The sequence below is a fragment of the Melanotaenia boesemani genome, chromosome 23, assembly GCF_017639745.1.
Source record: "Melanotaenia boesemani isolate fMelBoe1 chromosome 23, fMelBoe1.pri, whole genome shotgun sequence".
NCBI classification, from domain to species: Eukaryota; Metazoa; Chordata; class Actinopteri; order Atheriniformes; family Melanotaeniidae; genus Melanotaenia; species Melanotaenia boesemani.
Genome location: NC_055704.1, coordinates 6,182,211 through 6,195,846, shown reverse-complemented (window position 1 = coordinate 6,195,846; position 13,636 = coordinate 6,182,211). Strand labels below are relative to the sequence as shown.

Below are 13,636 nucleotides of genomic sequence, written 5' to 3'. Positions count from 1 at the left end.
ACGTGGCCTTTGTTTAAACTTGTCATTGGCCAAAGTCGTCACGTGACATCAGGGTAAGAAAAAAAATGACATAAGGAAGTAAGTCTCCTTTGGAATCCCGGGAAAATTCTCATGCGCGTGCCGCGTTTGACGTGTGCTGTTGGTTTGTTGTGGAACTGTTCCGAGCCGAAGTAAAGCCGGACTGCAGCAGGCAGTTTGAACGGTTAGTGCACGCGATTTGTCGGTAAGTTAGCCCGGTTCAGCACGGCTCAGCACACTTCATTCTGCGATGGTAGTTTGAAGTTGCGCGGTGGGCTGGAAGATGTGGCACCAGTTGGTAAATCACGTGGTGTGGTTCTGGTTTATGTTCGGTCTTGTGTCATTACTGGTTCCTGTGTTGACTGGTCCCTGGCTGCAGGTCCATAACGTTCATGTCATACCGTGCCGATCTCCGCTGACAGTTAATGTAAATTAAGAGCCACTTTCCACGTGTTAATGTGCAGCATTTCGTGCGTTTTATTTGTCAGGTCCTCGTCGAGCCATTGATTTTCTCTGTGTTTAGTTAAAGCCGAATTAAAGAGCGAACCATCAGAAGGTGAAGGATGTCTCAAACTTGTTTCTATGTTGCTGTTTGCACTCACGAGCCAAGTGTTGTTAAAGTGAGAAAATTTAAAACGCAGTTTGGCCGCCCTCACCCCTACAGTACAAGACCTAACATGTCCTCTGATGTGTCTGCACAGGCGACATGTCTGAAGAGATTCCATCCGTGGGAGAACCGTCTCAGTCCCCATCCCAGTCCACTCTGTCCCCATCCCAGACCAGGACCCAGTCTCAGACTGGTTCTAGTTCCTCCAGCGGGCCGACCTCAGGAAGCCAGTCGTCCAGTGGCTCAGGGACTCTGAGTAGTGTGGACACCATCCCTGTCACCCTGCCATCTGTCCCTGAGGAGCCAGAACCACAACCCTGGGGTCGCCTGCTGCCTATGGCCCGAGGCTTCAGGAGCCATGGTAACCATGCTAACATCACACTGACATCAGACAGTCGGTCTGAAGACCAGCACACATTTGATTGTTTGTTTACAGACTGCATAGAGGACCAGTACCTGTTTGGACGGGACTCCAGGTGTAACTACGTCCTGGATGATCCTGATGAAAGAGGATCCACAAAGTTCCGGATCTACAGCAAGAAGCACTTCAGGATTTACAAAGTGAGGAACCAATGCTGCAGGGAGACAGGCCTGTCCTGGAACTACATTTACTCGCATCCACCTGTCTTCCACCTGTCTTTCAGGAGGACTCTGAAGTCTTCGTGGAGGACTACAGTAACAATGGGACCTTTGTAGACGGGGTTCTGGTTGGGAAAGGAAAAAAACTTCCGCTGGTCAGCAACGCTGTCCTGGCTCTGGCTGAGCCGAAGAATAAAGGTGACACCTGTCCCACCTGTCCTTCCTCTGACCCACTTGTCCTTCATCTGTCTCATCTGACCTTTCACTGTCTCACCTGTCTTTCCAATCTGTGCTTTCTCTGTTCCACCTGTCCTTCCTATGTCTCACCAGTCCTTTCAGTGTCTCAGCTGTCTTCCCTCTGTCCCATCTGGCCATCCTATGTCTCACCTGTCCTTTCAGTGTCTCACCTGGCCTTCCTCTGTCCTATCTGTCCTTTCAGTGTCTCAGCTGTCTCCTCTGTCCCATCTCTCGCATAACCTTTCATTGTCTCACCTGTCCTTTCTCTGTCCCACCTGTTTTCCTCTAACTCGTTCTTCCACTGTCCCACCTGTCCTTCCTCTGTCCTGTCCTTTCAGTGTCTCGCCTGCCTTTCCTTTGTCCCATCTATCCTTCCCCTGTTTCATCTGTCCTTCCTCTGTCTCACCAGTTCTTCCTCTGACCCACTTGTCTTTCCTCTGTCCTATCTCTCTTTTCAGTGTCTCATCTGCCCTTCCTCTGTCCTATCTGTCCTTTCAGTGTCTAACATGATCTTCCTCTGTCTCACCAGTCCTTCCTTTGTCTCACCTGTCCATTCTCTGTCTCAACAGTCCATCCTCTGTCTCACCTGTCCATCCTCTGTCCCATCTGGCCTTCCTCTGTTTCATTTGTCTTTCCTCTGTCTCATCTGTCCTTTTAGTGTCTCACCTGTCCTTGTTCTGTCCCACCTGTCTTTTTAGTGTCTCACCTGCCCTTCCTCTGTCCAATCTGTCCTTCCTCTGTCTCACCTGTCGTTTCGGTGTCTCACCTGGCCTTGTTCTGTCTCACCTGTTTCCACCCTGTCTCTCCTGTCCCCGTCTGCAGTGTTTGTGTACTTAGATCTAATGTCGGATGATCAGTCCGCTCTCCCTGAAGGCCTGAGGGAAAAATACATTCTGACTCGGCGAATTGGCACGTGAGTCTCCTCCTCCTTTTGTGATGTCACTTCCTGTGCACGGTGCCTGGTTCATAGCGAACATGTGTGTGTTTCAGAGGAGTGTGCGGTGAGGTGCGTCTGGCCTTTGAGCGATCCTCCTGCAGGAAGTTTGCAGTGAAGATCATTAACAAGAAGAACTTTTCCTCTGAGATGGTGAGTCGTCTCTTCTGCTCTGGTTGGTTGACACCTCTACCTTCATTCAGCCCTGCTTCCTTCACCTTTTTCCTTCCCCCCTTTTCTCCATCCTTCCTTCCATCCTCTATGTGCAACATCAGAAATGACCTCTGGCACTCGCAGGGCACTGACCAATGGCAAGCTGAGGATAGCTAACATGTGACCTGTTTGCTTTCATTGTCCAATCACAGACAGCGACCCGCAATGCAAAGACAGAAATCGAGATTCTGCAGAGGATCGACCACGTGAGTGTGAAACCAATTAAGAAGATGCACACTCCATCATTAACATTTCTCCTCATTTACTTCTCTTGTTTCCTCTTTTCTCTCCTCATTTTGTCTCCTCATTTCCTCATTCCTTCTGTCTCTGAGTTGTATCATCTCATTGTCTCTTGTAGCCTTGTCTCATAAAGACAGAGGACTTCTATCAGACGGAGGACAGTTACTACATCGTCCTGGAGATGTGAGTTCAAGCTCTGTGTGTGTTGATGCTAAGCTAACTGTATGTGTGTTGATGCTAAGCTATGCTTACTGTGTGTGTGTATGTGTGTTGGTGCTAAGCTATCTGCGTGTGTTGATGCTATTCTAAACTAAATGTGTTTGATGCTAAGTTATCTGTGTGTGTGTGTGTGTTGATGCTAATCTACACTAAATGTGTAAATGCTAATCTAAGCTAACTGTGTTTGTTGATGCTAAGCTGTCTGTGTGTATGAGATGATGTTAAACTGTGTGTGTGTGTTGATGCTAAACTAACTCTGTTGATGCTAACCTAAACTGTTTGTGTTTATGCTAAGCTGCATGTGTGTTTGTTGATGCTAAACTGTCTGTTTGTTGATGCTAAGCTATAGGTGTGTGTGTGTGGGTTTTGATGCTGAGCTAAACCAATTGTGTTTGTCAGGATGGAGGGCGGAGAACTCTTTAACAGAGTGAAGTTGAAGCAACAGTTGAATGAAGCAGTTGCAAAACTGTATTTTTATCAGATGCTTCGGGCTGTCCAGGTAAGCTTAGACTGCTGTTGCCATGGTAACCGGTACTCACAGGTGCTACACTGGTGACTTTGTGTGTTTTTGTGTAGTACCTACACAGGAGGGGGATTATACACAGGGACCTGAAGCCAGAGAACATCCTGCTGTCCTCCAATGAGGACACGTGTCTGATAAAGGTTTGCCTTCATCTTCCTCATGACGCCAGTGTGTCCAGTCTGTGAGATTACGTGTGTGTCTGGCAAAGACGGGGACTCACGTCTGGGACTGACATAACCGCACAAAAACACAAATACTACATATCGCCAGCACACCTGCTGCACCTCTCATCAAAGTTTTTGGTTTAAAAATTTGATATCAAGGACAAATTAGCAGTAAAGGTCTGTGGAATAAAAATCCACGTCCAAATTACTCCACCTTGAAACACACCTGGAGGAGTTAGTCTCTGAAATATGAAGCTTATGTTAGCATCTCTGTTAGCAACAATTTTCACCCTTTAAAAACGGAACAGCTGCAGGCAGCCACCAGAAGTTCCATATTAGCGTAATTACGTTTAACTGCTCTAAAATAAAACTCTCATACCGAGAACAATGAAAAATTTTTTAGCTTAAAGCAAAGAGTGCTTTCTCAATCCGCAAACTTACCTGAGTGCACTGGAAGGTAGTGCACTCAGTGGGTAAGTCCTGACCCAAATGGAGCACTGATGTTTTGCACTTACTTAGTGACATTCTAGCGTTTTGACGGCGATTCTTCTGCCCACTTTAATTTGCAGAATGAATTTCCAACTCTTGATTTTACCTGTCTTTACTCCTTACTTAACCTCACCTGTAAACTACGTTCCATCCAACGGCAGCGCAGGATCCTCCTCCGTTTGGCTGAATATGAGTTAGAATGCAGTGTCCAAAATTAACTTTTTGACTCACTGGCCAAGTTTGCCGGTAGATGAAAAACTCCATCGGCCAAGCATATCTTTTCCTGGCCAAAATATTAAATTATTTTACACACACATGCCTCTAGACACATGTTATTTCTATAATACGCTGTTGTGTTGTATCCAAACTGAAAGTGGATGTTACAGCAACATTAAACAAAAGCAACAAGAAAGATGGTTTTATCTGATAAAGTGTTAATGTCTGAATTCATTAACTAAAACTTGATCAGACTCGTCCCTTTCTACTATAAATTTGAACCTTATTGATCTGATTCATAATAAATCAGTAATTATTGACTATAAATAGCCTATCAATAATCATAAAAGATGATTTATAATAATAATGAACTTAATAACTGATCAATGTAATAATAATAAGCATCATTATTATTGATCAGTTAATCATTAGACAGCTGTTTGTCGTCTGCTCGTTATGCAGTCAGTCTTTGGGTTGAAAGCAGCTAAGCTAACAGGCTAAGATCACGTCCAACATAGTGCTCCTGTGCTGACAGCGCGGCACACGCCGGTGTGTTACCGCCTAACATGACAAGCGAACGGAACCGAACCGTGAAGCGGACAGAAGGCACCGCTATATCCAAACCATCATTTTTCACTGAACTTTGTGGTTGGGGCTGTAAGCCCTGCTGATTTATCCTCCAGTTCACCTTACTTTCTTTTGGAAAGCTGGCCGGCTCCTGCTAAAAATCTCCACATATTTACCCTACTTAATTATCTTGAGCTAAATAAAAAACAGATCTGAAATAGTGCATGCGTGTTGTCGTGTCACGTCCAAGTGTTTGCGTCAGTGCATGTTTGTGTACATGAGCGTCGTTCATACATGCAGACAGCAGAGGAACATGAAGACATCCACCAAAAGGAAGACTGAAAAACATGACTAATTTGTTACAAACATTTACTCGCCATTTGGCGGATAGCCCTCTGAGATTTACTCGCCAAACAAAAGATTTACCCACGTTTGGCGCCTGGCGAGTGTTTATTTCGGACCCTGTTAGTATGTATGCTTATTAATTTATTTTAAGGTATGTAAAATACAGGTGAGACAAACGATCAGATCCATAACTGTGGTCAGGGGTAAGGGGATGGGTAGCATGCTGCCGTTTACATTAGAATTATAACTGAACAACTCCATACTTCTGTACAAAATAGCCTCTGCCTGCACCAGTATCACTAAGTCGTTGGCTGCCATTATTCAGCTCTGGAAAACTAGTAGAAAGTCCCTCCCCTTCCATTGCGTCAGCAAGATGGCGTCTGTTTATTGTGCGTCATGTTCACCATTTCACTCTAGATATTTGGCTGTGTTTAGGGCAGCAACCGGGTACTTTCAGTGCACTTTTGGTGGAAGTTTCATCTCCACTGCAGCATAACAGCTAAATGTTGTTGCTCCATGGTCTGGACTCTGTTTTGGACCCTGCAGATGTAAGTACCTACACAGAAGTAAAAAGGATGTTTCTCTCCATCCCACAGTGCAACAATACAAAGTTAACAGAGTTAAATGTATCTGGAGGCAGAGGGAGGGGAGAGAGTTCAGCTTTCTGACAGCCTGGTGGGTGAAGCTGTTCATAGGTCCGATACAGCAGCCTGAAGGCTCCAGTTCCTTCTTCCAGAAGGCAGGAGGCTGAACAGGCTGTGCAATGGGGACTTGAGTCCCTCACAATGCTGGCTGCTTCGCAGGTGAGGTGGGTGTTACAAATGTCCAGGAGAAGGGGACGTGAGACACCAGTGATCTTCCCCGCTGTGTTCTCTATGTGCTGCAGGGTTTTTCTGGTACAGTGTAACAGCTGGTCATGATGCTCTCAAAGTTGCACATGATGGGTTGGGGGGCTCTCACTCTCTTCAGCCGGTGGAAGAAGTAGAGGCACCGCCAGAACAATCTTCTTGGTCTTGTCGACATTTAAAAGGAGATTGTTGTTGGTGCACCACATGGACAGATGGCTGACAGATGGCTTGTTGTTTGAGATAAGACCACCACAGTCTTATCTGCAAACCTCTGTCGTTGGTGACAGTCATAGGTCAGAAGGGGGAAGAGCAGGGGACTGAGCACACATCCCTGTGGGGCTCCTGGCTCAGTGTGATGGAGATTGAGGTATTTTTGTCGACCTGTACTGCTTGTGGCCTCTCACTGAGGAAGTCCTGCAACCAGCTGCACAGTGAGGTGTTGAGTCCTAGCTGGTCCAGTTTGGTGATGAGCTGTTGTGGGACGATAGTGTTGAATTTTGAACTGAAGTCTATGATCTGCATTCGTACATATGAGTCCTCAGTGTCCAGGTGTGTGAGAGTAGCACAGATTACATCCTTGGGTGACCGGTTAGCTCTGTACACTAACTGGAATGGGTCCAGGGTGGAGGGGAGGGTGGGCAGCTGCTTTCTCCCTCTCCTCTCATGTTTTTACATGAATCATGATGGCTGTTGGTGATCAGCCGATCGGCTTTTCTCTCTTGCTTTGTGTGTTTATGGTTCAGCTGAGAAGGAGGAAACTAGCGGTTCATGGTTCACACCGTCACATATTTACCTTCTCTAACATAGTAGCTAGCAGGGACGGGTCTGGAAAAGTCCTGATACAGGGCCAGGCAGGGGCACTGACCAGGAAAAGGGGGGGCAGACATGAGACCATTTTTAGGTCTAGATCACAGGTTGGCAACCCGCGGCTCCGGAGCCGCATGCGGCTCTTTTCATCCCTCTGATGTAGATATTATTTGAAAATAATAAAATATGTATTCAGTTAAAATGTATTTTCACACTTTGAAAGAAGTGAAAACTTTCCTGAGCAGCAAAGGGCTCACACATCCTGAGTTGGAATAGCCAGAGTGGCTGGAAAAACTACACTTCATGGTAGACATGACAGCGCACCTGAACACGCTGAATACAGCTCTTCAGGGGAAAGGACGCACAGCCCTGCACAAGTTGGAGGTTTTGGCATTCAAGCGCAAGTTGACTGTGCTTGCCAGAGATTAACAGAAAGGTACACTGTCTCACTTTCCCAGTTTGAGAGCGTTCAAAGACGCTCACATGATGAATTCAGAGTATTTACATTCTGCAATCACTGCAAACGTTGTTTAGGAAACAATTCTGTGAGCTCAGAGAGGGGAAAAAAAACTACATTATCCTTCCCTGTCATTACCCTAAGCCTTAATCCATCCTAAATACCTCTGCATTGGCAGGAGTCAACCTGATCTTCAGATGGAACTGGCCGACATAGCAGACAAAGACAGGTGGGTGTTCAAGTTTAAATGCTTGGCAGCAGACCTTGAAGATGTTACCCGTCAGAGGGCCTTTCTCGATTAGAATCACAAATGGTGTTCTATTGAAAACCTCCCCAAACCGGACAAACTTGTGTTTGAAACTTGGAATGCATTCCCCAACGTTCATGTGAACATGAAAAGGTATGCACTTGGAGTCCTGTCAATCTTATCAGGTGTTCTCCAACATGAACTTTATTAAAAACAAACATTGCGCACGCCTCACAGATGACAGCTTACAGCTGAGTAAAGATGAAGGTGATACAGCCCAGATAGAGACGCTGTATGCTGAGGTTCAGGAGCAGAAATCACATCAACCAAGTATGATTTTAATTGCCTATTATTTTGCAAATATTCATATTTTTTCATTGTTCAATGAAATAATCCTTTTTTTGGGGTAAACCACTGACTGCACACGTCAGACGGCACCCAGAGAAAGGACGGCATTTTTGGTTTGCTGCTGGTGGATAATTTAAGTTTGTGCTTTTTCATAAATACAAGGACTCAGATATTGGGTATTTTCCTTGAAAGTAACCTTCAACCCAATGTCTTTGTTATTTAAAATCTTTTCATTGCATACTGAAATGTAATGTCGTTTTCTCTGCAGTCGTTCATTGATTTAATAAATGCAACACATTTTGTTTATATTTAAAATAAAGGAAATAAAGGTAAAGGAAAAAACATTATATGCAGTGTTATTTAATTTTAAATTTCAAAAGGGATTTGTAGCTCCCAGTGTTTTAGTTACCGTGGGAAACAGGTTCACATGGCTCTTTAAGTGGTAAAGGTTGTCGACCCCGGTCTAGATTTTATAAAATATTGAACTGATTATTATAACTAAAGTGATCATCCAATGTAAAGTGAAGAGAAACTAGTAAAACAAGCAGCCAGTGATGTGTTTTATCAGCAGGTGTTTACTTTAGGTGATGCTGCTGTAGGACTTTTATCACTGCTGCACACTATCACTTACACTTCAATGATAAAAGGAAAAAGCTGTTTTTATCCAGATCGTCAGTTTTATCAGTTTCTTCATCAGTGTTAGCTGTTTAACTTCAGTCGTCACATCTGCTGTTTTTATGGCAGAAATTATCACCATTGGTGAGCTGATGGTATATGATTGTGATCTAGAATCTAGTGATCTAGGTCTCAGATGTCTACCTGGTGCAACACACCTGATTCAGATTAAATAGATCTCTGAAAAGCTCTGCACAAGTCTGCTAATGAGCCATTAATTTGAATCAGGTGTGCTGCAGCAGGATGACATCTGAGATCTGCTGGATAGTGGGCCTTGAAGACCAGGGTTGGGAATCACTGATCTAGAACATGGTAGAGATTATTTAGAACAACATATAGAAGTACATTACCTGCTGCATTTACTGACCCTTGGACATCTGACGTTTCCCCAAGAGAAGGTCAGTTAACACTAAATATTTGTAGCATCGGCTTGTTCTGTTGATACAGTAAAAACAGGCAGATTTCAGGCATAGTCATGAATGGTGATTAAATATGATTCATTTGTAAGCTGTGATTAATCCGATTAAAAACTTTAATCATTTGACAGCCTAATTTGTACACATCCAGGCTTTAAGACAATATGAAAGTTTGCAATATCCATAGAATATACATATAAGGTACATTAGATTGGTAGATGCAGGGGCCCCCCGAAAGACTGCCTGGAGCTCCCAAATGGCTAAGTTCGCAACTGGTTCAGAGTGCTTCCTTTCCATCAGTGTTGTTAGTGGTGGGAGAATATAAACTGTGGTCAGTAGAATCGCTGTAAATTCCCTCGGTTAGTAGAAAGGACGGCACTTTATGATCATAAACTCCACTGGGGTGAACAGTGTCTGTATACCACCACAGAGTCCTGACACCAAGTGTTGATGTAAACACAAACTCCGCCGCTGCGGGATTTCCCCCTGTGGGCTCTGTCGGCTAGGTAGCATGTTAGCCATTCCAACTGCACAGGGGCGTCCGGGACATTTTCATTCTTCCATGTTTCCATAAAAACAAAACCACAGCAGTCCCTCACCTCATGCTGGGCGACCACAGTGGTAGTGATGGTTTAATGAAGCCCCGTGAAGGTGTTGAGTCTTTCTGGCCAATTGCATCGCTAAAAGTGTCATTACTCGAGGCCCCATTTAACACTTTATTTGGTAGTACTGACATCTGCTGGTCATTTGATGTCCAGCAGTCCTGTAAACTACATATTGGTGGAAATGTAAACACAATGATGCAACTGTATTGTCTATAAATATATTAAAATATATGAATAAAGTAATATAATTTTATCTAGCTATCATTTATTTCAGCAGTTTAAAGTTAAATCTTACGTTATTGGAATGTATTATATACAATCATTCCCAAACTACTGATGTATTTTGCTTTAGTTGGTGCTGCATGTGTTGTATCACCTCACTGTCACCTGGAATTACGCAGAGCATTTGTGGCAGCTTTTTCAGCAAACGAATCACAGGAGACACTCGCGTGAATCAGGGAAAACGGGGCCTCATTTGTCTTTGGTCACGTGATGTTCAGGAAAATAATACGGACTTTGCTTCAGGCTTCATATGGATACGCCCCCTTTCCTCGATTCAGGCTTTGGGGCTTTTATGTTAGACGTAACATCACTACTCAGCGGTAGTACCTGATCCAGTTTGTTGTCCAGGGATTGTACATTTGCCAGGAGAATCGAGGGGATGGCTGGGCGGCTTGGGTTTGCTGCTAGCCTAGCATGGACACCTCCACACTTGCCTCTCTTCTGCTTCCTCTCACTGCTTTTGGTGTCTCCTCTCTAGCAGAGGGTCAGTGGTCTGGTCTGACATAGCTGCAGGACAGTGGTGTAATCCCTGCACCCTCAGAGTCCCCACTAGAGTGTTGGACAAAGGGTTTTCCAGTGCATGTCTGCCAATGTCTAATAAAACCTGGCGACTGTCCTAGTGTTCAGACACAAAGACCAGACAAAAACTTAAAACTTCACGAAAGAAACGGGACGAAAACACTGAGCTATTGGGACAGAGAGGGTCGCTGCATCCACATGCCCACCATCTTTTATACATCATAAATGCGGTTAAAGGTCTGGCTGCAGCATTCTGAACAATTGGTAAGCGGTAGTGGAGGCTTGAGACTAGTATTGGACTTGAAATCAGAGGCTTGAGACTAGACTTGGACTTGAGATCAGAGAATCTAGATTAGACTCTGACTTGAGATTCGAGGTTTGAGACTAGACTTGAACTTGAGATCAGAGGATCTAGATTAGACTTTGACTTGAGATCAGAGGATCTAGACTAGACTTGGACTTGAGATCAGAGACTTGAGACTAGACATGGACTTGAGATCAGAGGCTTGAGACTAGACTTGCTAAGGCTGACTTGTGACCTGATGTGGTGCCAGGTAACAGACTTCAACCAGTCACGCATCCTGGAGGAGGCGGTGCTGATGAGGACTCTGTGTGGGACTCCATCTTACCTGGCTCCTGAAGTCTTCACCCACGCCTCCACCACTGGCTATGGCCTGGCCGTGGACTCCTGGAGCCTCGGCGTGCTGCTCTTTGTCTGGTAGGCTCCATCCCGTGCACCTGCCTCACCTCCTTACTGCATGTTTGAGTTTGAGGTTTGAATGTTTCCGTCTGTGTCCGTCAGTCTGAGTGGTTACGCTCCGTTCCACGAACAGTTCAGTGAGCATTCGGTCACCGAGCAGATCATCCGAGGAGAGTTCACCATGGTTCCATCCAAGTGGAGACATGTTTCTGATGAAGGTGCGACCACCACAGTAGGACCACCAGGTTCAGCTGGAGAAAGGGTTAAATCTTCATGACCTTCTGATATCAGCTGACACAGAAACTTTGTGCTGCTCTTGTTACTGCTGAGTGATAATCTCATCTGATGGTGTGTTTCAGCCAAAGACATGGTGAGGAAGCTGCTAGTAGTTGATCCCACCAAGAGGATGACCATCGAAGAAGCTCTGCAGCACCCCTGGTTACAGGTGAAGTACCACACCAGTCCAGTCTGGTATAATTCCCCCCAGCAGCAGAACCAGTGGTTTCTGTCTATATTAGAATAAATAGTGAGGCATTGGAGGGGACTGTGGTGCTTGATGGGAAGTGAAGGGAGCTTATTGTATCTGTCATGTTGTAGGATCAGGAGATGTTGAGGACCGCTCACAGGCTCATGTACCCATCAGGAGGAGATGCTGGCCCTGGTCCTGACCCAGCTCCCGTTCCCATGGTAACCATACATGTACACACTTTCAGTGTACTCAGTATATTTGACTACAAACTGATGCAGTTGCAGTAAACTTCAATGTTGAAATGGACCATCAGGCATTGCAGCCAGGAGCTGACAGAGGTAGCACGATGCTAATGTTACACATTTAGCTCATTTCTGCTCTTCTGTCTGAGCTGGAAAATTTCAGTTTGTTCTGGACTAGTAGTTAAAACCAACCACTGGAACAGAAGCTGGTAGATGTGTAAAATTATTTCATTATGAGCACCGTGACTTCCAGCTGCAGCACATCTTGTGTTGCTTCATCAGGTGATGACGGATTTGTGTCATAAAGTTTGATGTTTTGGATTGACGATGATTAAATCAGTTTGTTTCTGTGGGAAAATCTGCTGGAATCTACAACTGAACTCTGACTCTGCCTCTTCTCCCAGCAGGAGGCAAAGCCAGCAGCAGGAGAAACCAGAGGCAAGAAACGAGGAAGAGAAGATGAGGATGATGAAGCACAACCTGCTAAGCGGAGCGAAGCCCCGCCCCCTGTTTCTGTGTAGAAGTGAAGCTGTGTAAATATGTTTATTTTTGTATTAAAGCTGAGCCGTTTTCTAATGAGATTCTGTCTGATGTTTGTTCTGAAGATGTGAATCTGTTCTGCTCATGTTCAGCTCTCAGCTTTATTTGTATAGCCCCACTTAACATCTCAAGACTTTACAGACAAATCAGTCCAAGCCAATTCATAATCAATAACAACTTAGCTAAGGAAAACTAACAGGTTGCATCAACTCTTGACTTTGATCCAATCCTCCATCCTACGCTGCAAGAGGCGACAGTGGAAAGGTAAAAACTCCCTTTTAACAGGAAAGAAAAGCCTCTGGCAGAACCAGGACGCGGTACAGGGAGGGGCAGCCATCTGCCTGGACCGGTTGGGGTGGAGAGGACGGGAAAGAGAGACCAACAGAGAGGAGAACCACATTAATGAAGCTGATACTGTCACTTTTCTACATGGAGGATGAGGAGCAGAGAGATCAAGTAGAAGTGCCCAGTGCATCATGGGACATTCCTCAGCAGCTCTGTCTCCCATTGGACTCTTAGTTCTGTTCTTGGAGTTTAACCGTGGCTATTAACTCTACCACAGCTACATCCATCCTTCTGCACCTTGTGGTCGAGTCCACGGTGGAAATCGGAAAAGCCACTGAATCTGGTGTCAGGGCTTTCTAGATAGACGAGTGTTATGGATCGATCTCTTCTGTTAGTCATGCTAACCTGCTAACAGTTGCTAACAATAGCCAAACAAACGTGTCACGTGACCTGTGTTGTCCTGTAAATGACAAAACTTTTTCTATCTTTTGGCCATACAAGCGCAACACTCCTGTTCGATTATGTGGGGTGAACACACTAAGATTCTTTTTGTTTCTAACAGAAGGGGCATGCGGACAGAGAAGTAATAAGAACAGAGTTCTAAGAACTGTGCGTTGAATTTTGTGCTGTTGTGCATGAACCCACATCTACCATACCACTAGATGTGATCAGCTCCAGCTGACCGCCTCAACAACAGAGGTACATAACACAGCCCACTCGGACTCAATGTGCCCCACCTCACCTGGGACATGGTTGAAGCTCTGCCGGAGATGAGAGTTGAAACTCTTTCTGACAGGGGGACTCCGCCAGACGTTCCCAGCAGACCCTCACAACACGCTTGGGTC

General features: G+C 45.2%; 1 protein-coding gene across 5 annotated transcripts; it reads left to right on the top strand.

Moving 5' to 3' along the window:
- Positions 1-53: 53 nt before the first annotated feature.
- On the top strand, positions 54-12,545 carry chek2 (checkpoint kinase 2). 5 transcript variants are annotated; one of them, XM_041977048.1, is made up of 16 exons: positions 55-223; positions 542-638; positions 720-986; positions 1,062-1,186; positions 1,270-1,402; positions 2,264-2,354; positions 2,432-2,528; positions 2,741-2,794; positions 2,947-3,011; positions 3,447-3,546; positions 3,624-3,710; positions 11,110-11,273; positions 11,358-11,473; positions 11,615-11,700; positions 11,853-11,942; positions 12,371-12,545. In XM_041977048.1, the coding sequence occupies exons 3-16, from the start codon at positions 725-727 to the stop codon at positions 12,485-12,487; spliced, it is 1,587 nt and encodes a 528-aa protein (XP_041832982.1). In that variant the 5' UTR covers positions 55-223; positions 542-638; positions 720-724; the 3' UTR covers positions 12,488-12,545. The 5 variants fall into 5 exon arrangements, with proteins under 5 accessions (XP_041832983.1, XP_041832978.1, XP_041832982.1 ...); XM_041977047.1 differs by having other exon boundaries at positions 57-202; XM_041977049.1 differs by lacking the exon at positions 542-638 and having other exon boundaries at positions 54-202; positions 12,374-12,545.
- The last annotated feature ends 1,091 nt before the right edge of the window (positions 12,546-13,636 follow it).